At 47.4% G+C, this 25,529-nt stretch overlaps 1 protein-coding gene across 1 annotated transcript in view; it reads right to left on the bottom strand.

Moving 5' to 3' along the window:
- Positions 1-25,529, bottom strand: part of LOC124020250 (NT-3 growth factor receptor-like) — a 165,135-nt gene that overhangs the window by 24,574 nt on the left and 115,032 nt on the right. The window contains exon 13 of the mRNA XM_046335608.1: positions 6,269-6,399. Coding sequence (XP_046191564.1) covers positions 6,269-6,399 — 131 coding nt within the window. The remainder of the gene's footprint in view (positions 1-6,268; positions 6,400-25,529) is intronic.

The following is a 25,529-nucleotide window of genomic DNA, read 5'->3' as shown; positions in this document are numbered from 1 at the left end:
CCCTCATCACTCAGTAACAACCCTCATCACTCAGTAACATCCCCTCATCACTCAGTAACATCCCCTCATCAGTCAGTAACATCCCCTCATCAGTCAGTAACATCCCCTCATCAGTCAGTAACATCCCTCATCACTCAGTAACATCCCCTCATCACTCAGTAACATCCCCTCATCACTCAGTAACATCCCGTCATCACTCAGTAACATCACCTCATCACTCAGTAACATCCCCTCATCACTCAGTAACATCCCCTCATCACTCAGTAACATCCCCTCATCACTCAGTAACATCACATCCCCTCATCACTCAGTAACATCACATCCCCTCATCACTCAGTAACATCCCCTCATCACTCAGTAACATAACATCCCCTCATCACTCAGTAACATCCCGTCATCACTCAGTAACATCCCGTCATCACTCAGTAACATCACCTCATCACTCAGTAACATCCCCTCATCACTCAGTAACATCCCCTCATCACTCAGTAACATCCCCTCATCACTCAGTAACATCCCGTCATCACTCAGTAACATCACCTCATCACTCAGTAACATCACATCCCCTCATCACTCAGTAACATCACATCCCCTCATCACTCAGTAACATCACATCCCCTCATCACTCAGTAACATCACATCCCCTCATCACTCAGTAACATCACATCCCCTCATCACTCAGTAACATCCCCTCATCACTCAGTAACATCCCCTCATCACTCAGTAACATCCCCTCATCACTCAGTAACATCCCCTCATCACTCAGTAACATCCCCTCATCACTCAGTAACATCCCCTCATCACTCAGTAACATCCCCTCATCACTCAGTAACATCACCTCATCACTCAGTAACATCCCCTCATCACTCAGTAACATCCCCTCATCACTCAGTAACATCCCCTCATCACTCAGTAACATCCCCTCATCACTCAGTAACATCCCCTCATCACTCAGTAACATCCCCTCATCACTCAGTAACATCACCTCATCACTCAGTAACATCACCTCATCAGTCAGTAACATCACATCCCCTCATCACTCAGTAACATCCCCTCATCACTCAGTAACATCCCCTCATCACTCAGTAACATCCCTCATCACTCAGTAACATCACATCCCTCATCACTCAGTAACATCCCCTCATCACTCAGTAACATCCCCTCATCACTCAGTAACATCCCTCATCACTCAGTAACATCCCTCATCACTCAGTAACATCACATCCCCTCATCACTCAGTAACATCACATCCCCTCATCACTCAGTAACATCCCCTCATCACTCAGTAACATCCCCTCATCACTCAGTAACATCCCCTCATCACTCAGTAACATCCCCTCATCACTCAGTAACATCCCCTCATCACTCAGTAACATCACATCCCCTCATCACTCAGTAACATCACATCCCCTCATCACTCAGTAACATCACATCCCCTCATCACTCAGTAACATCCCCTCATCACTCAGTAACATCACATCCCTCATCACTCAGTAACATCCCCTCATCACTCAGTAACATCACATCCCTCATCACTCAGTAACATCCCCTCATCACTCAGTAACATCCCCTCATCACTCAGTAACATCCCCTCATCACTCAGTAACATCACATCCCCTCATCACTCAGTAACATCCCCTCATCACTCAGTAACATCCCCTCATCACTCAGTAACATCCCCTCATCACTCAGTAACATCCCCTCATCACTCAGTAACATCACATCCCCTCATCACTCAGTAACATAACATCCCCTCATCACTCAGTAACATCCCCTCATCACTCAGTAACATCCCCTCATCACTCAGTAACATCATCCCTCATCACTCAGTAACATCCCCTCATCACTCAGTAACATCCCTCATCACTCAGTAACATCCCCTCATCACTCAGTAACATCCCCTCATCACTCAGTAACATCACATCCCCTCATCACTCAGTAACATCACCCCCTCATCACTCAGTAACATCACATCCCCTCATCACTCAGTAACATCACATCCCCTCATCACTCAGTAACATCACATCCCTCATCACTCAGTAACATCCCCTCATCACTCAGTAACATCCCCTCATCACTCAGTAACATCCCCTCATCACTCAGTAACATCCCCTCATCACTCAGTAACATCCCCTCATCACTCAGTAACATCCCCTCATCACTCAGTAACATCCCTCATCACTCAGTAACATCACCTCATCACTCAGTAACATCCCCTCATCACTCAGTAACATCCCCTCATCACTCAGTAACATCCCCTCATCACTCAGTAACATCCCCTCATCACTCAGTAACATCCCCTCATCACTCAGTAACATCCCCTCATCACTCAGTAACATCACCTCATCACTCAGTAACATCACCTCATCAGTCAGTAACATCACATCCCCTCATCACTCAGTAACATCCCCTCATCACTCAGTAACATCCCCTCATCACTCAGTAACATCCCTCATCACTCAGTAACATCACATCCCTCATCACTCAGTAACATCCCCTCATCACTCAGTAACATCCCCTCATCACTCAGTAACATCCCCTCATCACTCAGTAACATCCCCCCTCATCACTCAGTAACATCACATCCCCTCATCACTCAGTAACATCACCCTCATCCCCTCATCACTCAGTAACATCCCCTCATCACTCAGTAACATCCCCTCATCACTCAGTAACATCCCCTCATCACTCAGTAACATCCCCTCATCACTCAGTAACATCACATCCTCATCACTCAGTAACATCACATCCCCTCATCACTCAGTAACATCACATCCCCTCATCACTCAGTAACATCACTCAGTAACATCCCCCTCATCACTCAGTAACATCCCTCATCACTCAGTAACATCACATCCCTCATCACTCAGTAACATCCCCTCATCACTCAGTAACATCACATCCCCCTCATCACTCAGTAACATCCCCTCATCACTCAGTAACATCCCCTCATCACTCAGTAACATCCCCTCATCACTCAGTAACATCCCCTCATCCCTCATCACATCCCCTCATCACTCAGTAACATCCCCTCATCACTCAGTAACATCCCCTCATCACTCAGTAACATCACATCCCCTCATCACTCAGTAACATCATCCCTCATCACTCAGTAACATCCCCTCATCACTCAGTAACATCCCCCCTCATCACTCAGTAACATCCTCATCACTCAGTAACATCCCCTCATCACTCAGTAACATCCCCTCATCACTCAGTAACATCCCCTCATCACTCAGTAACATCCATCCCATCATCACTCAGTAACATCACATCCCATCATCACTCAGTAACATCCCTCATCACTCAGTAACATCCCCTCATCACTCAGTAACATCACATCCCCTCATCACTCAGTAACATCACATCCCCTCATCACTCAGTAACATCCCCTCATCACTCAGTAACATCCCCTCATCACTCAGTAACATCCCCTCATCACTCAGTAACATCCCCTCATCACTCAGTAACATCCCCTCATCACTCAGTAACATCCCCTCATCACTCAGTAACATCCCCTCATCATCACTCAGTAACATCACATCCCCTCATCACTCAGTAACATCCCCTCATCACTCAGTAACATCACATCCCCTCATCACTCAGTAACATCCCCTCATCACTCAGTAACATCACATCCCCTCATCACTCAGTAACATCACATCCCCTCATCACTCAGTAACAACACAACGCATGGTCACAGTGTTCTGTTGACTATCTGGACCAGTAATACCAGACAGCAGGGTCACAGTGTTCTGGTGACTCCTCTAAACAAACTGTCTGGACCAGTAATACCAGACAGCATGGTCACAGTGTTCTGGTGACTCCTCTAAACAAACTGTCTGGACCAGTAATACCAGACAGCATGGTCACAGTGTTCTGGTGACTCCTCTAAACAAACTGTCTGGACCCAGAGGAGAAACATTTACTGAGAATGCATCCACACTGGCGTCCTAATCCCATTATAGTGCACTATTTTTCCCAGAGCCCCTATGGACCTTGGTCAAATGTAGTGCACTACATAGGAATAGGATGCAAATGTAGTGCACTACACAGGGAATAGGATGCAAATGTAGTGCACTACACAGGGAATAGGATGCCATTGAGGATACAGACTCAGTAAATGTTTCTCCTCTGGGCGTCAGTCCAACATAATAACTACGAGTGCTTAGACACGATAATAACAGGAAGAGAACTGCAGGGTTTCAGTTGGTTGACATAAGGTGATATTGTTTTATCTTCTATTCAACGGAGATGGAAGAAGATTTAAGTGTTTGAAAGCAAACAGACATCGTACCTTTCCCACAACAGACACCATTCCTTTCCCACCACAGACACCGTTCCTTTCCCACACAGACAACATTCCTATCCCACCACACCACAGACACCATTCCTTTCCCACCACAGACACCATTCCTTTCCCACCACACAACAGACACCATTCCTTTCCCACCACAGACACCATTCCTTTCCCACCACACAACAGACACCATTCCTTTCCCACAACAGACACCATTCCTTTCCCACAACAGACACCATTCCTTTCCCACCACACAACAGACACCGTTCCTTTCCCACCACAGACACCGTTCCTTTCCCACCACAGACACCATTCCTTTCCCACCACACAACAGACACCGTTCCTTTCCCACCACAGACAACATTCCTTTCCCACCACACAACAGACACCGTTCCTTTCCCACCACACAACAGACACCGTTCCTTTCCCACCACAGACACCATTCCTTTCCCACCACACAACAGACACCGTTCCTTTCCCACCACAGACACCGTTCCTTTCCCACCACAGACTCCATTCCTTTCCCACCACAGACAACATTCCTTTCCCACCACACAACAGACACCATTCCTTTCCCACCACAGACAACATTCCTTTCCCACCACACAACAGACACCATTCCTTTCCCACCACAGACACCATTCCTTTCCCACCACACAACAGACACCATTCCTTTCCCACAACAGACACCGTTCCTTTCCCACCACAGACACCGTTCCTTTCCCACCACAGACACCATTCCTTTCCCACAACAGACACCGTTCCTTTCCCACAACAGACACCATTCCTTTCCCACAACAGACACCATTCCTTTCCCACAACAGACACCGTTCCTTTCCCACAACAGACACCATTCCTTTCCCACCACACAACAGACACCATTCCTTTCCCACCACAGACACCATTCCTTTCCCACCACACAACAGACACCATTCCTTTCCCACAACAGACACCGTTCCTTTCCCACCACAGACACCATTCCTTTCCCACAACAGACACCATTCCTTTCCCACCACACAACAGACACCATTCCTTTCCCACAACAGACACCGTTCCTTTCCCACCACAGACACCATTCCTTTCCCACAACAGACACCGTTCCTTTCCCACAACAGACACCGTTCCTTTCCCACCACAGACACCATTCCTTTCCCACAACAGACACCGTTCCTTTCCCACAACAGACACCCTTCCTTTCCCACAACAGACACCGTTCCTTTCCCACAACAGACACCGTTCCTTTCCCACAACAGACACCATTCCTTTCCCACCACAGACACCATTCCTTTCCCACCACACAACAGACACCGCTCCTTTCCCACAACACAACAGACACCGCTCCTTTCCCACAACAGACACCGTTCCTTTCCCACAACACAACAGACACCGTTCCTTTCCCACAACAGACACCGTTCCTTTCCCACCACACAACAGACACCGTTCCTTTCCCACCACACAACAGACACCGTTCCTTTCCCACAACAGACACCATTCCTTTCCCACAACACAACAGACACCGTTCCTTTCCCACAACAGACACCGTTCCTTTCCCACCACACAACAGACACCGTTCCTTTCCCACAACAGACACCATTCCTTTCCCACAACACAACAGACACCGTTCCTTTCCCACAACAGACACCGTTCCTTTCCCACCACACAACAGACACCGTTCCTTTCCCACAACAGACACCATTCCTTTCCCACAACACAACAGACACCGTTCCTTTCACACAACAGACACCATTCCTTTCACACAACAGACACCATTCCTTTCTGTGTCTGTGTCTGTTTGGGGATCCCTCCTAATGAGAACCATTTACCACAGACAGTACTGTGTCTGTTTGGGGATCCCTCCTAATGAGAACCATTTACCACAGACAGTACTGTGTCTGTTTGGGGGATCCCTCCTAATGAGAACCATTTACCACAGACAGTACTGTGTCTGTTTGGGGGATCCCTCCTTACCTTGACAGCCACCAGCATGGTATCCTTGGTGGGGATCAGGTTGTAGCACTCAGCCAGGAAGACCTTTCCGAACGCCCCCTCTCCCAGCTCCCTCTTCAGGAGGATGTCCCTGCGCTTAATGTGCTGTATGTCTGGGGACAAACACACAGACAGAGTGAGTCTGGAGGGAGGGGGGACAAACACACAGACAGAGTGAGTCTGGAGGAGACAAACACACACAGACAGAGTGAGTCTGGAGGGGACAAACACACACAGACAGAGTGAGTCTGGAGGGAGGGGGGACAAACACACACAGACAGAGTGAGTCTGGAGGGGACAAACACACACAGACAGAGTGAGTCTGGAGGGGACAAACACACACAGACAGAGTGAGTCTGGAGGGGACAAACACACACAGACAGAGTGAGTCTGGAGGGGACAAACACATACAGACAGAGTGAGTCTGGAGGGGACAAACACACAGACAGAGTGAGTCTGGAGGGAGGGGGGACAAACACACACAGACAGAGTGAGTCTGGAGGGAGGGGGGGACAAACACACACAGACAGAGTGAGTCTGGAGGGGACAAACACACACAGACAGAGTGAGTCTGGAGGGGACAAACACACACAGACAGAGTGAGTCTGGAGGGGACAAACACACACAGACAGAGTGAGTCTGGAGGGGACAAACACACACAGACAGAGTGAGTCTGGAGGGGACAAACACACACAGACAGAGTGAGTCTGGAGGGGACAAACACACAGACAGAGTGAGTCTGGAGGGGACAAACACACAGACAGAGTGAGTCTGGGGGGACAAACACACAGACAGAGTGAGTCTGGAGGGAGGGGGGACAAATAGTGGTGCTGTCTGATATAGAGTGGTGGTGGTGCTGTCTGATATAGAGTGGTGGTGCTGTCTGATATAGAGTGGTGGTGCTGTCTGATATAGAGTGGTGGTGCTGTCTGATATAGAGTGGTGCTGTCTGATATAGAGTGGTGGTGCTGTCTGATATAGAGTGGTGGTGCTGTCTGATATAGAGTGGTGGTGCTGTCTGATATAGTGTGGTGGTGCTGTCTGATATAGAGTGGTGGTGCTGTCTGATATAATGGTGGTGCTGTCTGATATAGAGTGGTGCTGTCTGATATAGAGTGGTGGTGCTGTCTGATATAGAGTGGTGGTGCTGTCTGATATAGAGTGGTGGTACTGTCTGATATAGAGTGGTGGTGCTGTCTGATATAGAGTGGTGGTGGTGCTGTCTGATATAGAGTGGTGGTGCTGTCTGATATAGAGTGGTGGTGGTGATGTCTGATATAGAGTGGTGCTGTCTGATATAGAGTGGTGGTGCTGTCTGATATAGAGTGGTGGTGGTGATGTCTGATATAGAGTGGTGCTGTCTGATATAGAGTGGTGGTGCTGTCTGATACAGAGTGGTGGTGCTGTCTGATATAGAGTGGTGGTGCTGTCTGATATAGAGTGGTGGTGCTGTCTGATATAGAGTGGTACTGTCTGATATAGAGTGGTGGTGCTGTCTGATATAGAGTGGTGGTACTGTCTGATATAGAGTGGTGGTGCTGTCTGATATAGAGTGGTGGTGCTGTCTTATATAGAGTGGTGCTGTCTGATATGGAGTGGTGGTGGTGTTGTCTGATATAGAGTGGTGCTGTCTGATATAGAGTGGTGGTGCTGTCTGATATAGAGTGGTGGTGCTGTCTTATATAGAGTGGTGCTGTCTGATATGGAGTGGTGGTGGTGTTGTCTGATATAGAGTGGTGCTGTCTGATATAGAGTGGTGGTGCTGTCTGATATAGAGTGGTGGTGGTGCTGTCTGATATAGAGTGGTGGTGCTGTCTGATATAGAGTGGTGGTGGTGCTGTCTGATATAGAGTGGTGGTGCTGTCTGATATAGAGTGGTGGTGCTGTCTGATATAGAGTGGTGGTACTGTCTGATATAGAGTGGTGGTGCTGTCTGATATAGAGTGGTGGTGCTGTCTGATATAGAGTGGTGGTGCTGTCTGATATAGAGTGGTGCTGTCTGATATAGAGTGGTGGTGCTGTCTGATATAGAGTGGTGGTGCTGTCTGATATAGAGTGGTGCTGTCTGATATAGAGTGGTGGTACTGTCTGATATAGAGTGGTGGTGCTGTCTGATATAGAGTGGTGCTGTCTGATATAGAGTGGTGGTGCTGTCTGATATAGAGTGGTGCTGTCTGATATAGAGTGGTGGTGGTGCTGTCTGATATAGAGTGGTGGTGCTGTCTGATATAGAGTGGTGGTGGTGCTGTCTGATATAGAGTGGTGGTGCTGTCTGATATAGAGTGGTGGTGCTGTCTGATATAGAGTGGTGGTGCTGTCTGATATAGAGTGGTGGTGCTGTCTGATATAGAGTGGTGCTGTCTGATATAGAGTGGTGGTACTGTCTGATATAGAGTGGTGGTGCTGTCTGATATAGAGTGGTGGTGCTGTCTGATATAGAGTGGTGGTGCTGTCTGATATAGAGTGGTGCTGTCTGATATAGAGTGGTGGTGCTGTCTGATATAGAGTGGTGGTGCTGTCTGATATAGAGTGGTGGTGCTGTCTGATATAGAGTGGTGGTGGTGCTGTCTGATATAGAGTGGTGGTGCTGTCTGATATAGAGTGGTGGTGGTGCTGTCTGATATAGAGTGGTGCTGTCTGATATAGAGTGGTGGTGCTGTCTGATATAGAGTGGTGGTACTGTCTGATATAGAGTGGTGGTGCTGTCTGATATAGAGTGGTGGTGGTGCTGTTTGATATAGAGTGGTGGTGCTGTCTGATATAGAGTGGTGGTACTGTCTGATATAGAGTGGTGGTGCTGTCTGATATAGAGTGGTGGTGCTGTCTGATATAGAGTGGTGGTGCTGTCTGATATAGAGTGGTGGTGCTGTCTGATATAGAGTGGTGGTGCTGTCTGATATAGAGTGGTGGTGCTGTCTGATATAGAGTGGTGGTGCTGTCTGATACAGAGTGGTGGTGCTGTCTGATATAGAGTGGTGGTGCTGTCTGATATAGAGTGGTGGTGCTGTCTGATATAGAGTGGTGGTGCTGTCTGATATAGAGTGGTGGTGCTGTCTGATATAGAGTGGTGGTGCTGTCTGATATAGAGTGGTGGTGCTGTCTGATATAGAGTGGTGGTGCTGTCTGATATAGAGTGGTGGTGCTGTCTGATACAGAGTGGTGCTGTCTGATATAGAGTGGTGGTGCTGTCTGATATAGAGTGGTGGTGGTGCTGTCTGATATAGAGTGGTGGTGCTGTCTGATATAGAGTGGTGCTGTCTGATATAGAGTGGTGGTGCTGTCTGATATAATGGTGGTGTTGTCTGATATAGTGGTGGTGCTGTCTGATATAGAGTGGTGGTGCTGTCTGATATAGAGTGGTGGTGCTGTCTGATATAGAGTGGTGCTGTCTGATATAGAGTGGTGGTGCTGTCTGATATAGAGTGGTGGTGCTGTCTGATACAGAGTGGTGCTGTCTGATATAGAGTGGTGCTGTCTGATATAGAGTGGTGGTGCTGTCTGATATAGAGTGGTGTTGTCTGATATAGAGTGGTGCTGTCTGATATAGAGTGGTGCTGTCTGATATAGAGTGGTGGTGCTGTCTGATATAATGGTGGTGCTGTCTGATATAATGGTGGTGCTGTCTGATATAGTGGTGGTGCTGTCTGATATAGAGTGGTGGTGCTGTCTGATATAGAGTGGTGGTGCTGTCTGATATAGAGTGGTGGTGCTGTCTGATATAGAGTGGTGGTGCTGTCTGATATAGAGTGGTGGTGCTGTCTGATATAGAGTGGTGGTGCTGTCTGATATAGAGTGGTGATGCTGTCTGATATAGAGTGGTGGTGGTGTCTGATATAGAGTGGTGGTGCTGTCTGATACAGAGTGGTGCTGTCTGATATAGAGTGGTGCTGTCTGATATAGAGTGGTGGTGCTGTCTGATATAGAGTGGTGTTGTCTGATATAGAGTGGTGCTGTCTGATATAGAGTGGTGGTGGTGCTGTCTGATATAGAGTGGTGCTGTCTGATATAGAGTGGTGGTACTGTCTGATATAGAGTGGTGGTGTTGTCTGATAGAGTGGTGCTGTCTGATATAGAGTGGTGGTGCTGTCTGATATAGAGTGGTGCTGTCTGATATAGAGTGGTGGTGCTGTCTGATATAGAGTGGTGGTGTCTGATATAGAGTGGTGCTGTCTGATATAGAGTGGTGGTGCTGTCTGATATAGAGTGGTGCTGTCTGATATAGAGTGGTGGTGCTGTCTGATATAGAGTGGTGGTGCTGTCTGATATAGAGTGGTGGTGCTGTCTGATATAGAGTGGTGGTGCTGTCTGATATAGAGTGGTGGTGCTGTCTGATATAGAGTGGTGGTGCTGTCTGATATAGAGTGGTGGTGCTGTCTGATATAGAGTGGTGCTGTCTGATATAGAGTGGTGGTACTGTCTGATATAGAGTGGTGGTGCTGTCTGATATAGAGTGGTGGTGCTGTCTGATATAGAGTGGTGGTGGTGCTGTCTGATATAGAGTGGTGGTGCTGTCTGATATAGAGTGGTGGTGGTGCTGTCTGATATAGAGTGGTGCTGTCTGATATAGAGTGGTGGTGCTGTCTGATATAGAGTGGTGGTGCTGTCTGATATAGAGTGGTGCTGTCTGATATAGAGTGGTGGTGCTGTCTGATATAGAGTGGTGGTGGTGCTGTCTGATATAGAGTGGTGGTGCTGTCTGATATAGAGTGGTGGTGCTGTCTGATATAGAGTGGTGGTGCTGTCTGATATAGTGGTGGTGCTGTCTGATACAGAGTGGTGGTGCTGTCTGATATAGAGTGGTGGTGCTGTCTGATATAGAGTGGTGGTGCTGTCTGATATAGAGTGGTGGTGCTGTCTGATATAGAGTGGTGGTGCTGTCTGATATAGAGTGGTGGTGCTGTCTGATATAGAGTGGTGGTGCTGTCTGATATAGAGTGGTGGTGCTGTCTGATATAGAGTGGTGGTGCTGTCTGATATAGAGTGGTGGTGCTGTCTGATACAGAGTGGTGCTGTCTGATATAGAGTGGTGGTGCTGTCTGATATAGAGTGGTGGTGCTGTCTGATATAGAGTGGTGGTGCTGTCTGATATAGAGTGGTGGTGCTGTCTGATATAGAGTGGTGGTGCTGTCTGATACAGAGTGGTGCTGTCTGATATAGAGTGGTGGTGCTGTCTGATATAGAGTGGTGGTGGTGCTGTCTGATATAGAGTGGTGGTGGTGCTGTCTGATATAGAGTGGTGGTGCTGTCTGATATAGAGTGGTGGTGCTGTCTGATATAATGGTGGTGCTGTCTGATATAGTGGTGGTGCTGTCTGATATAGAGTGGTGGTGCTGTCTGATATAGAGTGGTGGTGCTGTCTGATATAGAGTGGTGCTGTCTGATATAGAGTGGTGGTGCTGTCTGATATAGAGTGGTGGTGCTGTCTGATACAGAGTGGTGCTGTCTGATATAGAGTGGTGCTGTCTGATATAGAGTGGTGGTGCTGTCTGATATAGAGTGGTGTTGTCTGATATAGAGTGGTGCTGTCTGATATAGAGTGGTGCTGTCTGATATAGAGTGGTGGTGCTGTCTGATATAATGGTGGTGCTGTCTGATATAATGGTGGTGCTGTCTGATATAGTGGTGGTGCTGTCTGATATAGAGTGGTGGTGCTGTCTGATATAGAGTGGTGGTGCTGTCTGATATAGAGTGGTGGTGGTGCTGTCTGATATAGAGTGGTGGTGCTGTCTGATATAGAGTGGTGGTGCTGTCTGATATAGAGTGGTGGTGCTGTCTGATATAGAGTGGTGATGCTGTCTGATATAGAGTGGTGGTGCTGTCTGATATAGAGTGGTGGTGGTGTCTGATATAGAGTGGTGGTGCTGTCTGATACAGAGTGGTGCTGTCTGATATAGAGTGGTGCTGTCTGATATAGAGTGGTGGTGCTGTCTGATATAGAGTGGTGTTGTCTGATATAGAGTGGTGCTGTCTGATATAGAGTGGTGGTGGTGCTTTCTGATATAGAGTGGTGGTGCTGTCTGATACAGAGTGGTGGTGCTGTCTGATATAGAGTGGTGGTGCTGTCTGATATAGAGTGGTGGTGCTGTCTGATATAGAGTGGTGCTGTCTGATATAGAGTGGTGCTGTCTGATATAGAGTGGTGGTGCTGTCTGATATAGAGTGGTGGTGCTGTCTGATATAGAGTGGTGTTGTCTGATATAGAGTGGTGCTGTCTGATATAGAGTGGTGGTGGTGCTGTCTGATATAGAGTGGTGCTGTCTGATATAGAGTGGTGGTACTGTCTGATATAGAGTGGTGGTGTTGTCTGATAGGTGGTGCTGTCTGATATAGAGTGGTGGTGCTGTCTGATATAGAGTGGTGCTGTCTGATATAGAGTGGTGGTGCTGTCTGATATAGAGTGGTGGTGTCTGATATAGAGTGGTGCTGTCTGATATAGAGTGGTGGTGCTGTCTGATATAGAGTGGTGCTGTCTGATATAGAGTGGTGGTGCTGTCTGATATAGAGTGGTGCTGTCTGATATAGAGTGGTGGTGCTGTCTGATATAGAGTGGTGGTGCTGTCTGATATAGAGTGGTGGTGCTGTCTGATATAGAGTGGTGGTGCTGTCTGATATAGAGTGGTGGTGCTGTCTGATATAGAGTGGTGGTGCTGTCTGATATAGAGTGGTGGTGCTGTCTGATATAGAGTGGTGCTGTCTGATATAGAGTGGTGGTACTGTCTGATATAGAGTGGTGGTGCTGTCTGATATAGAGTGGTGGTGCTGTCTGATATAGAGTGGTGGTGGTGCTGTCTGATATAGAGTGGTGGTGCTGTCTGATATAGAGTGGTGGTGGTGCTGTCTGATATAGAGTGGTGCTGTCTGATATAGAGTGGTGGTGCTGTCTGATATAGAGTGGTGGTGCTGTCTGATATAGAGTGGTGCTGTCTGATATAGAGTGGTGGTGCTGTCTGATATAGAGTGGTGGTGGTGCTGTCTGATATAGAGTGGTGGTGCTGTCTGATATAGAGTGGTGGTGCTGTCTGATATAGAGTGGTGGTGCTGTCTGATATAGAGTGGTGCTGTCTGATACAGAGTGGTGGTGCTGTCTGATATAGAGTGGTGGTGCTGTCTGATATAGAGTGGTGGTGCTGTCTGATATAGAGTGGTGGTGCTGTCTGATATAGAGTGGTGGTGCTGTCTGATATAGAGTGGTGGTGCTGTCTGATATAGAGTGGTGGTGCTGTCTGATATAGAGTGGTGGTGCTGTCTGATATAGAGTGGTGGTGCTGTCTGATATAGAGTGGTGGTGCTGTCTGATACAGAGTGGTGCTGTCTGATATAGAGTGGTGGTGCTGTCTGATATAGAGTGGTGGTGCTGTCTGATATAGAGTGGTGGTGCTGTCTGATATAGAGTGGTGGTGCTGTCTGATATAGAGTGGTGGTGCTGTCTGATACAGAGTGGTGCTGTCTGATATAGAGTGGTGGTGCTGTCTGATATAGAGTGGTGGTGGTGCTGTCTGATATAGAGTGGTGGTGCTGTCTGATATAGAGTGGTGCTGTCTGATATAGAGTGGTGGTGCTGTCTGATATAATGGTGGTGCTGTCTGATATAGTGGTGGTGCTGTCTGATATAGAGTGGTGGTGCTGTCTGATATAGAGTGGTGGTGCTGTCTGATATAGAGTGGTGCTGTCTGATATAGAGTGGTGGTGCTGTCTGATATAGAGTGGTGGTGCTGTCTGATACAGAGTGGTGCTGTCTGATATAGAGTGGTGCTGTCTGATATAGAGTGGTGGTGCTGTCTGATATAGAGTGGTGTTGTCTGATATAGAGTGGTGCTGTCTGATATAGAGTGGTGCTGTCTGATATAGAGTGGTGGTGCTGTCTGATATAATGGTGGTGCTGTCTGATATAATGGTGGTGCTGTCTGATATAGTGGTGGTGCTGTCTGATATAGAGTGGTGGTGCTGTCTGATATAGAGTGGTGGTGCTGTCTGATATAGAGTGGTGGTGGTGCTGTCTGATATAGAGTGGTGGTGCTGTCTGATATAGAGTGGTGGTGCTGTCTGATATAGAGTGGTGGTGCTGTCTGATATAGAGTGGTGATGCTGTCTGATATAGAGTGGTGGTGCTGTCTGATATAGAGTGGTGGTGCTGTCTGATATAGAGTGGTGGTGGTGTCTGATATAGAGTGGTGGTGCTGTCTGATACAGAGTGGTGCTGTCTGATATAGAGTGGTGCTGTCTGATATAGAGTGGTGGTGCTGTCTGATATAGAGTGGTGTTGTCTGATATAGAGTGGTGCTGTCTGATATAGAGTGGTGGTGGTGCTTTCTGATATAGAGTGGTGGTGCTGTCTGATACAGAGTGGTGGTGCTGTCTGATATAGAGTGGTGGTGCTGTCTGATATAGAGTGGTGGTGCTGTCTGATATAGAGTGGTGCTGTCTGATATAGAGTGGTGCTGTCTGATATAGAGTGGTGGTGCTGTCTGATATAGAGTGGTGGTGCTGTCTGATATAGAGTGGTGGTGCTGTCTGATATAGAGTGGTGCTGTCTGATATAGAGTGGTGGTGGTGCTGTCTGATATAGAGTGGTGGTGCTGTCTGATATAGAGTGGTGCTGTCTGATATAGAGTGGTGCTGTCTGATATAGAGTGGTGGTGCTGTCTGATATAGAGTGGTGGTGCTGTCTGATATAGAGTGGTGCTGTCTGATATAGAGTGGTGGTGCTGTCTGATATAGAGTGGTGGTGCTGTCTGATATAGAGTGGTGGTGCTGTCTGATATAGAGTGGTGCTGTCTGATATAGAGTGGTGGTGGTGCTGTCTGATATAGAGTGGTGGTGCTGTCTGATATAGAGTGGTGCTGTCTGATATAGAGTGGTGGTGCTGTCTGATATAGAGTGGTGGTGGTGCTGTCTGATATAGAGTGGTGGTGCTGTCTGATATAGAGTGGTGGTGCTGTCTGATATAGAGTGGTGGTGCTGTCTGATATAGAGTGGTGGTGCTGTCTGATATAGAGTGGTGCTGTCTGATATAGAGTGGTGCTGTCTGATATAGAGTGGTGGTGGTGCTGTCTGATATAGAGTGGTGGTGCTGTCTGATATAGAGTGGTGGTGCTGTCTGATATAGAGTGGTGCTGTCTGATATAGAGTGGTGGTGGTGCTGTCTGATATAGAGTGGTGGTGCTGTCTGATATAGAGTGGTGGTGCTGTCTGATATAGAGTGGTGGTGGTGATGTCTGATATAGAGTGGTGCTGTCTGATATAGAGTGGTGGTGTCTGATATAGAGTGGTGGTGCTGTCTGATATAGAGTGGTGGTGCTGTCTGATATAGAGTGGTGGTGCTGTCTGATATAGAGTGGTACTGTCTGATATAGAGTGGTGGTGCTGTCTGATATAGAGTGGTGCTGTCTGATATAGAGTGGTGGTGCTGTCTGATATAGAGTGGTGGTGGTGCTGTCTGATATAGAGTGGTGGTGCTGTCTGATATAGAGTGGTGGTGCTGTCTGATATAGAGTGGTGGTGGTGCTGTCTGATATAGAGTGGTGGTGCTGTCTGATATAGAGTGGTGCTGTCTGATATAGAGTGGTGGTGCTGTCTGATATAGAGTGGTGCTGTCTGATATAGAGTGGTGGTGCTGTCTGATATAGAGTGGTGGTGCTGTCTGATATAGAGTGGTGGTGGTGCTGTCTGATATAGAGTGGTGGTGGTGTCTGATATAGAGTGGTGGTGGTGCTGTCTGATACAGAGTGGTGGTGCTGTCTGATATAGAGTGGTGGTGCTGTCTGATATAGAGTGGTGGTGCTGTCTGATATAGAGTGGTGGTGCTGTCTGATATAGAGTGGTGGTGCTGTCTGATATAGAGTGGTGGTGCTGTCTGATATAGAGTGGTGCTGTCTGATATAGAGTGGTGGTGCTGTCTGATATAGAGTGGTGGTGGTGCTGTCTGATACAGAGTGGTGGTGCTGTCTGATATAGAGTGGTGGTGCTGTCTGATATAGAGTGGTGCTGTCCGATATAGAGTGGTGGTGCTGTCTGATATAGAGTGGTGGTGCTGCCTGATATAGAGTGGTGCTGTCTGATATAGAGTGGTGATGCTGTCTGATATAGAGTGGTGGTGCTGTCTGATATAGTGTGGTGGTGCTGTCTGATATAGAGTGGTGGTGCTGTCTGATATAGTGTGGTGGTGCTGTCTGATATAGAGTGGTGGTGCTGTCTGATATAGAGTGGTGGTGCTGTCTGATATAGAGTGGTGGTGGTACTGTCTGATATAGAGTGGTGGTGCTGTCTGATATAGAGTGGTGGTGCTGTCTGATATAGAGTGGTGCTGTCTGATATAGAGTGGTGGTGCTGTCTGATATAGAGTGGTGCTGTCTGATATAGAGTGGTGGTGCTGTCTGATATAGAGTGGTGCTGTCTGATATAGAGTGGTGGTGCTGTCTGATATAGAGTGGTGGTGCTGTCTGATATAGAGTGGTGGTGCTGTCTGATATAGAGTGGTGCTGTCTGATATAGAGTGGTGGTGCTGTCTGATATAGAGTGGTGGTGCTGTCTGATATAGAGTGGTGGTGCTGTCTGATATAGAGTGGTGCTGTCTGATATAGAGTGGTGGTGCTGTCTGATATAGAGTGGTGGTGCTGTCTGATATAGAGTGGTGCTGTCTGATATAGAGTGGTGCTGTCTGATATAGAGTGGTGGTGCTGTCTGATATAGAGTGGTGGTGCTGTCTGATATAGAGTGGTGGTGCTGTCTGATATAGAGTGGTGCTGTCTGATATAGAGTGGTGGTGCTGTCTGATATAGAGTGGTGGTGCTGTCTGATATAGAGTGGTGGTGCTGTCTGATATAGAGTGGTGGTGCTGTCTGATATAGAGTGGTGGTGTTGTCTGATATAGAGTGGTGCTGTCTGATATAGAGTGGTGGTGGTGCTGTCTGATATAGAGTGGTGGTGCTGTCTGATATAGAGTGGTGGTGCTGTCTGATATAGAGTGGTGCTGTCTGATATAGAGTGGTGGTGCTGTCTGATATAGAGTGGTGCTGTCTGATATAGAGTGGTGGTGCTGTCTGATATAGAGTGGTGGTGGTGCTGTCTGATATAGAGTGGTGGTGCTGTCTGATATAGAGTGGTGGTGCTGTCTGATATAGAGTGGTGGTGCTGTCTGATATAGAGTGGTGGTGCTGTCTGATATAGAGTGGTGCTGTCTGATATAGAGTGGTGGTGCTGTCTGATATAGAGTGGTGGTGCTGTCTGATATAGAGTGGTGGTGCTGTCTGATATAGAGTGGTGGTGCTGTCTGATATAGAGTGGTGGTGTTGTCTGATATAGAGTGGTGGTGCTGTCTGATATAGAGTGGTGCTGTCTGATATAGAGTGGTGGTGGTGCTGTCTGATATAGAGTGGTGGTGGTGCTGTCTGATATAGAGTGGTGGTGTCTGATATAGAGTGGTGGTGCTGTCTGATATAGAGTGGTGGTGCTGTCTGATATAGAGTGGTGCTGTCTGATATAGAGTGGTGGTGCTGTCTGATATAGAGTGGTGGTGCTGTCTGATATAGAGTGGTGGTGCTGTCTGATATAGAGTGGTGGTGCTGTCTGATATAGAGTGGTGGTTCTGTCTGATATAGAGTGGTGGTGCTGTCTGATACAGAGTGGTGGTGCTGTCTGATATAGAGTGGTGGTGCTGTCTGATATAGAGTGGTGGTGCTGTCTGATATAGAGTGGTGGTGCTGTCTGATATAGAGTGGTGGTACTGTCTGATATAGAGTGGTGGTGCTGTCTGATATAGAGTGGTGGTGCTGTCTGATATAGAGTGGTGGTGCTGTCTGATATAGAGTGGTGCTGTCTGATATAGAGTGGTGGTGCTGTCTGATATAGAGTGGTGGTGCTGTCTGATATAGAGTGGTGGTGCTGTCTGATATAGAGTGGTGCTGTCTGATATAGAGTGGTGGTGGTGCTGTCTGATATAGAGTGGTGGTGCTGTCTGATATAGAGTGGTGCTGTCTGATATAGAGTGGTGGTGCTGTCTGATATAGAGTGGTGGTGGTGCTGTCTGATATAGAGTGGTGGTGCTGTCTGATATAGAGTGGTGGTGCTGTCTGATATAGAGTGGTGGTGCTGTCTGATATAGAGTGGTGGTGCTGTCTGATATAGAGTGGTGCTGTCTGATATAGAGTGGTGCTGTCTGATATAGAGTGGTGGTGGTGCTGTCTGATATAGAGTGGTGGTGCTGTCTGATATAGAGTGGTGGTGCTGTCTGATATAGAGTGGTGCTGTCTGATATAGAGTGGTGGTGGTGCTGTCTGATATAGAGTGGTGGTGCTGTCTGATATAGAGTGGTGGTGCTGTCTGATATAGAGTGGTGGTGGTGATGTCTGATATAGAGTGGTGCTGTCTGATATAGAGGTGGTGTCTGATATAGAGTGGTGGTGCTGTCTGATATAGAGTGGTGGTGCTGTCTGATATAGAGTGGTGGTGCTGTCTGATATAGAGTGGTACTGTCTGATATAGAGTGGTGGTGCTGTCTGATATAGAGTGGTGCTGTCTGATATAGAGTGGTGGTGCTGTCTGATATAGAGTGGTGGTGGTGCTGTCTGATATAGAGTGGTGGTGCTGTCTGATATAGAGTGGTGGTGCTGTCTGATATAGAGTGGTGGTGGTGCTGTCTGATATAGAGTGGTGGTGCTGTCTGATATAGAGTGGTGCTGTCTGATATAGAGTGGTGGTGCTGTCTGATATAGAGTGGTGCTGTCTGATATAGAGTGGTGGTGCTGTCTGATATAGAGTGGTGGTGCTGTCTGATATAGAGTGGTGGTGGTGCTGTCTGATATAGAGTGGTGGTGGTGTCTGATATAGAGTGGTGGTGGTGCTGTCTGATACAGAGTGGTGGTGCTGTCTGATATAGAGTGGTGGTGCTGTCTGATATAGAGTGGTGGTGCTGTCTGATATAGAGTGGTGGTGCTGTCTGATATAAGTGGTGGTGCTGTCTGATATAGAGTGGTGGTGCTGTCTGATATAGAGTGGTGCTGTCTGATATAGAGTGGTGGTGCTGTCTGATATAGAGTGGTGGTGGTGCTGTCTGATACAGAGTGGTGGTGCTGTCTGATATAGAGTGGTGGTGCTGTCTGATATAGAGTGGTGGTGCTGTCTGATATAGAGTGGTGGTGCTGTCTGATATAGAGTGGTGCTGTCTGATATAGAGTGGTGGTGCTGTCTGATATAGAGTGGTGGTGCTGTCTGATATAGAGTGGTGCTGTCTGATATAGAGTGGTGGTGCTGTCTGATATAGAGTGGTGGTGCTGTCTGATATAGAGTGGTGGTGCTGTCTGATATAGAGTGGTGCTGTCTGATATAGAGTGGTGGTGCTGTCTGATATAGAGTGGTGGTGCTGTCTGATATAGAGTGGTGGTGCTGTCTGATATAGAGTGGTGGTGCTGTCTGATATAGAGTGGTGGTGTTGTCTGATATAGAGTGGTGCTGTCTGATATAGAGTGGTGGTGGTGCTGTCTGATATAGAGTGGTGGTGCTGTCTGATATAGAGTGGTGGTGCTGTCTGATATAGAGTGGTGCTGTCTGATATAGAGTGGTGGTGCTGTCTGATATAGAGTGGTGCTGTCTGATATAGAGTGGTGGTGCTGTCTGATATAGAGTGGTGGTGGTGCTGTCTGATATAGAGTGGTGGTGCTGTCTGATATAGAGTGGTGGTGCTGTCTGATATAGAGTGGTGCTGTCTGATACATAGTGGTGGTGCTGTCTGATACAGAGTGGTGGTGTCTGATATAGAGTGGTGGTGCTGTCTGATATAGAGTGGTGGTGCTGTCTGATATAGAGTGGTGGTGCTGTCTGATATAGATTGGTGGTGCTGTCTGATATAGAGTGGTGGTGCTGTCTGATATAGAGTGGTGGTGCTGTCTGATATAGAGTGGTGCTGTCTGATATAGAGTGGTGGTGGTGCTGTCTGATATAGAGTGGTGGTGGTGCTGTCTGATATAGAGTGGTGGTGTCTGATATAGAGTGGTGGTGCTGTCTGATATAGAGTGGTGGTGCTGTCTGATATAGAGTGGTGCTGTCTGATATAGAGTGGTGGTGCTGTCTGATATAGAGTGGTGGTGCTGTCTGATATAGAGTGGTGGTGCTGTCTGATATAGAGTGGTGGTGCTGTCTGATATAGAGTGGTGGTGCTGTCTGATATAGAGTGGTGGTGCTGTCTGATATAGAGTGGTGGTGCTGTCTGATATAGAGTGGTGGTGCTGTCTGATATAGAGTGGTGGTGCTGTCTGATATAGAGTGGTGGTGCTGTCTGATATAGAGTGGTGGTGCTGTCTGATATAGAGTGGTGCTGTCTGATATAGAGTGGTGCTGTCTGATATAGAGTGGTGGTGCTGTCTGATATAGAGTGGTGGTGCTGTCTGATATAGAGTGGTGCTGTCTGATATAGAGTGGTGGTGCTGTCTGATATAGAGTGGTGGTGCTGTCTGATATAGAGTGGTGCTGTCTGATATAGAGTGGTGGTGCTGTCTGATATAGAGTGGTGGTGCTGTCTGATATAGAGTGGTGGTGCTGTCTGATATAGAGTGGTGCTGTCTGATATAGAGTGGTGGTGCTGTCTGATATAGAGTGGTGGTGCTGTCTGATATAGAGTGGTGGTGCTGTCTGATATAGAGTGGTGGTGCTGTCTGATATAGAGTGGTGGTGTTGTCTGATATAGAGTGGTGCTGTCTGATATAGAGTGGTGGTGGTGCTGTCTGATATAGAGTGGTGGTGCTGTCTGATATAGAGTGGTGGTGCTGTCTGATATAGAGTGGTGCTGTCTGATATAGAGTGGTGGTGCTGTCTGATATAGAGTGGTGCTGTCTGATATAGAGTGGTGGTGCTGTCTGATATAGAGTGGTGGTGGTGCTGTCTGATATAGAGTGGTGGTGCTGTCTGATATAGAGTGGTGGTGCTGTCTGATATAGAGTGGTGCTGTCTGATACATAGTGGTGGTGCTGTCTGATACAGAGTGGTGGTGTCTGATATAGAGTGGTGGTGCTGTCTGATATAGAGTGGTGGTGCTGTCTGATATAGAGTGGTGGTGCTGTCTGATATAGATTGGTGGTGCTGTCTGATATAGAGTGGTGGTGCTGTCTGATATAGAGTGGTGGTGCTGTCTGATATAGAGTGGTGCTGTCTGATATAGAGTGGTGGTGGTGCTGTCTGATATAGAGTGGTGGTGGTGCTGTCTGATATAGAGTGGTGGTGTCTGATATAGAGTGGTGGTGCTGTCTGATATAGAGTGGTGGTGCTGTCTGATATAGAGTGGTGCTGTCTGATATAGAGTGGTGGTGCTGTCTGATATAGAGTGGTGGTGCTGTCTGATATAGAGTGGTGGTGCTGTCTGATATAGAGTGGTGGTGCTGTCTGATATAGAGTGGTGGTGCTGTCTGATATAGAGTGGTGGTGCTGTCTGATACAGAGTGGTGGTGCTGTCTGATATAGAGTGGTGGTGCTGTCTGATATTGGTGGTGCTGTCTGATATAGAGTGGTGGTGCTGTCTGATATAGAGTGGTGGTACTGTCTGATATAGAGTGGTCCTGCTGTCTGATATAGAGTGGTGGTGCTGTCTGATATAGAGTGGTGGTGCTGTCTGATATAGAGTGGTGGTGCTGTCTGATATAGAGTGGTGGTGGTGTCTGATATAGAGTGGAGCCCTATTCCTACTGTTGACCAGAGCCCTATTCCTACTGTTGACCAGGGCCCTATTCCTACTGTTGACCAGCGCCCTATTCCTACTGTTGACCAGGGCCCTATTCCTACTGTTGACCAGAGCCCTATTCCTACTGTTGACCAGAGCCCTATTCCTACTGTTGAGCCAGAGCCCTATTCCTACTGTTGACCAGAGCCCTATTCCTACTGTTGACCAGAGCCCTATTCCTACTGTTGACCAGAGCCCTATTCCTACTGTTGACCAGAGCCCTATTCCTACTGTTGACCAGAGCCCTATTCCTACTGTTGACCAGAGCCCTATTCCTACTGTTGACCAGAGCCCTATTCCTACTGTTGACCAGAGCCCTATTCCTACTGTTGACCAGGGCCCTATTCCTACTGTTGACCAGAGCCCTATTCCCTACAGCCCTATTCCCTACATAGTGCACTACTTTAAACCAGAGCGCTATTCCTACTGTTGACCAGAGCCCTATTCCTACTGTTGACCAGAGCCCTATTCCTACTGTTGACCAGAGCCCTATTCCTACTGTTGACCAGAGCCCTATTCCTACTGTTGACCAGAGCCCTATTCCTACTGTTGACCAGAGCCCTATTCCTACTGTTGACCAGAGCCCTATTCCTACTGTTGACCAGAGCCCTATTCCTACTGTTGACCAGGGCCCTATTCCTACTGTTGACCAGAGCCCTATTCCCTACATAGTGCACTACTTTAAACCAGCGCCCTATTCCTACTGTTGACCAGAGCCCTATTCCTACTGTTGACCAGGGCCCTATTCCTACTGTTGACCAGCGCCCTATTCCTACTGTTGACCAGGGCCCTATTCCTACTGTTGACCAGAGCCCTATTCCTACTGTTGACCAGAGCCCTATTCCTACTGTTGACCAGAGCCCTATTCCTACTGTTGACCAGAGCCCTATTCCTACTGTTGACCAGAGCCCTATTCCTACTGTTGACCAGAGCCCTATTCCTACTGTTGACCAGAGCCCTATCCCTACTGTTGACCAGAGCCCTATTCCTACTGTTGACCAGAGCCCTATTCCTACTGTTGACCAGGGCCCATTAAGTTCTGGTCAAAAGTAGTCCACTAGTTCTGGAGTAGGTTGTAATTTGGGCCTGTATGATGACGTGCCTCTGTAGAGCAGAGGCACTAAACCCCCCTCTGCCTGAGGACAGTCTTTTAAAGGAAAGATAACCAGCTGAGGAAGCAGATGGTGAATTCATCCTGAAGATAATACGCCACCCGCCTTTCATTTCCAAACTCATATTTCAAAACTGGGAAATTATGTTTCCATTCATTCCAATGAGAGAGGAAGGGAGCTTAGCCAAACCAGTTTTATATAGGCCTTACGTTCCAAATGGTAAACTATTCCCTACATAGTGCACTGCTTTTGAAAAGAGCCCTGGAGGAGTGCACTATGTAGGGAATAGGGTGCCATTTGGGACTCGCATTTTTACTGTACTTATGCAGACGGATCAAAGAGTGTCTAAGATCAATACCCAGCATGCCCTGCTCTTCAGATAGCACATCACTGAGGAAAATGAGTGTCTAAGATCAATACCCAGCATGCCCTGCTCTTCAGATAGCACATATAGGACTGTCCACTACGTAGGAACAGGGTGCCCTTTGGGATGCAGCCCTAACTCCCTGAGATAAGAGTCAAATAGAAAGGAAGGAATCAAGCATTAGTTCTGGTGAGAAACTAACTAACTGGGCCTCTGAATTAGTCTGGTGATTGGCAGATAACTGACTAACTGGGCCTCTGAATTAGTCTGGTGATTGGCAGTCCACTGACTAAACTGGGCCTCTGCCCTTTGGGATTAGCAGCCCTAACTCCTCTGAATTAGTCTGGTGAAATAGAAAGGAAGAATCAAGGGCCTCTGAATTAGTCTGGTGATTAGCAGAGTAACTGACTAACTGGGCCTCTGAATTAGTCTGGTGATTAGCAGAGTAACTAACTAACTGGGCCTCTGAATTAGTCTGGTGATTGGCAGAGTAACTGACTAACTGGGCCTCTGAATTAGTCTGGTGATTAGCAGAGTAACTAACTAACTGGGCCTCTGAATTAGTCTGGTGATTGGCAGAGTAACTAACTAACTGGGCCTCTGAATTAGTCTGGTGATTGGCAGAGTAACTGACTAACTGGGCCTCTGAATTAGTCTGGTGATTGGCAGAGTAACTGACTAACTGGGCCTCTGAATTAGTCTGGTGATTGGCAGAGTAACTAACTAACTGGGCCTCTGAATTAGTCTGGTGATTGGCAGAGTAACTGACTAACTGGGCCTCTGAATTAGTCTGGTGATTAGCAGAGTAACTAACTAACTGGGCCTCTGAATTAGTCTGGTGATTGGCAGAGTAACTAACTAACTGGGCCTCTGAATTAGTCTGGTGATTAGCAGAGTAACTAACTAACTGGGCCTCTAATTAGTCTGGTGATTAGCAGAGTAACTAACTAACTGGGCCTCTGAATTAGTCTGGTGATTGGCAGAGTAACTAACTAACTGGGCCTCTGAATTAGTCTGGTGATTGGGTTAGTAACTGACTAACTGGGCCTCTGAATTAGTCTGGTGATTGGCAGAGTAACTAACTAACTGGGCCTCTGAATTAGTCTGGTGATTAGTAACTGGGCCTGAATTAGTCTGGTGATTATAAGCAGAGTAACTGACTAACTGGGCCTCTGAATTAAATGGTAAATGTAATGTAACTAACTAACTGGGCCTCTGAATTAGTCTGGTGATTGGCAGAGTAACTGACTAACTGGGCCTCTGAATTAGTCTGGTGATTAGCAGAGTAACTAACTAACTGGGCCTCTGAATTAGTCTGGTGATTAGCAGAGTAACTGACTAACTGGGCCTCTGAATTAGTCTGGTGATTAGCAGAGTAACTAACTAACTGGGCCTCTGAATTAGTCTGGTGATTGGCAGAGTAACTAACTAACTGGGCCTCTGAATTAGTCTGGTGATTAGCAGAGTAACTAACTAACTGGGCCTCTGAATTAGTCTGGTGATTAGCAGAGTAACTAACTAACTGGGCCTCTGAATTAGTCTGGTGATTGGCAGAGTAACTAACTAACTGGGCCTCTGAATTAGTCTGGTGATTGGCAGAGTAACTGAACTAACTGGGCCTCTGAATTAGTCTGGTGATTGGCAGAGTAACTAACTAACTGGGCCTCTGAATTAGTCTGGTGATTGGCAGAGTAACTAACTAACTGGGCCTCTGAATTAGTCTGGTGATTGGCAGAGTAACTGACTAACTGGGCCTCTGAATTAGTCTGGTGATTGGCAGAGTAACTAACTAACTGGGCCTCTGAATTAGTCTGGTGATTAGCAGAGTAACTGACTAACTGGGCCTCTGAATTAGTCTGGTGATTAGCAGAGTAACTAACTAACTGGGCCTCTGAATTAGTCTGGTGATTGGCAGAGTAACTAACTAACTGGGCCTCTGAATTAGTCTGGTCCAAGAACTGATATTTAATTGAGAAAAATACAACAAAATATCAAATGATTGAAGATATTAATTCAAAACCTTTCGTGGTGAGGAATACACAGGAGATGAACAATGGAGACAAA

The sequence above is a fragment of the Oncorhynchus gorbuscha genome, unplaced genomic scaffold (assembly GCF_021184085.1).
Source record: "Oncorhynchus gorbuscha isolate QuinsamMale2020 ecotype Even-year unplaced genomic scaffold, OgorEven_v1.0 Un_scaffold_785, whole genome shotgun sequence".
Classification (NCBI taxonomy): domain Eukaryota; kingdom Metazoa; phylum Chordata; class Actinopteri; order Salmoniformes; family Salmonidae; genus Oncorhynchus; species Oncorhynchus gorbuscha.
This window is presented reverse-complemented; position numbering and strand designations above follow the sequence as displayed.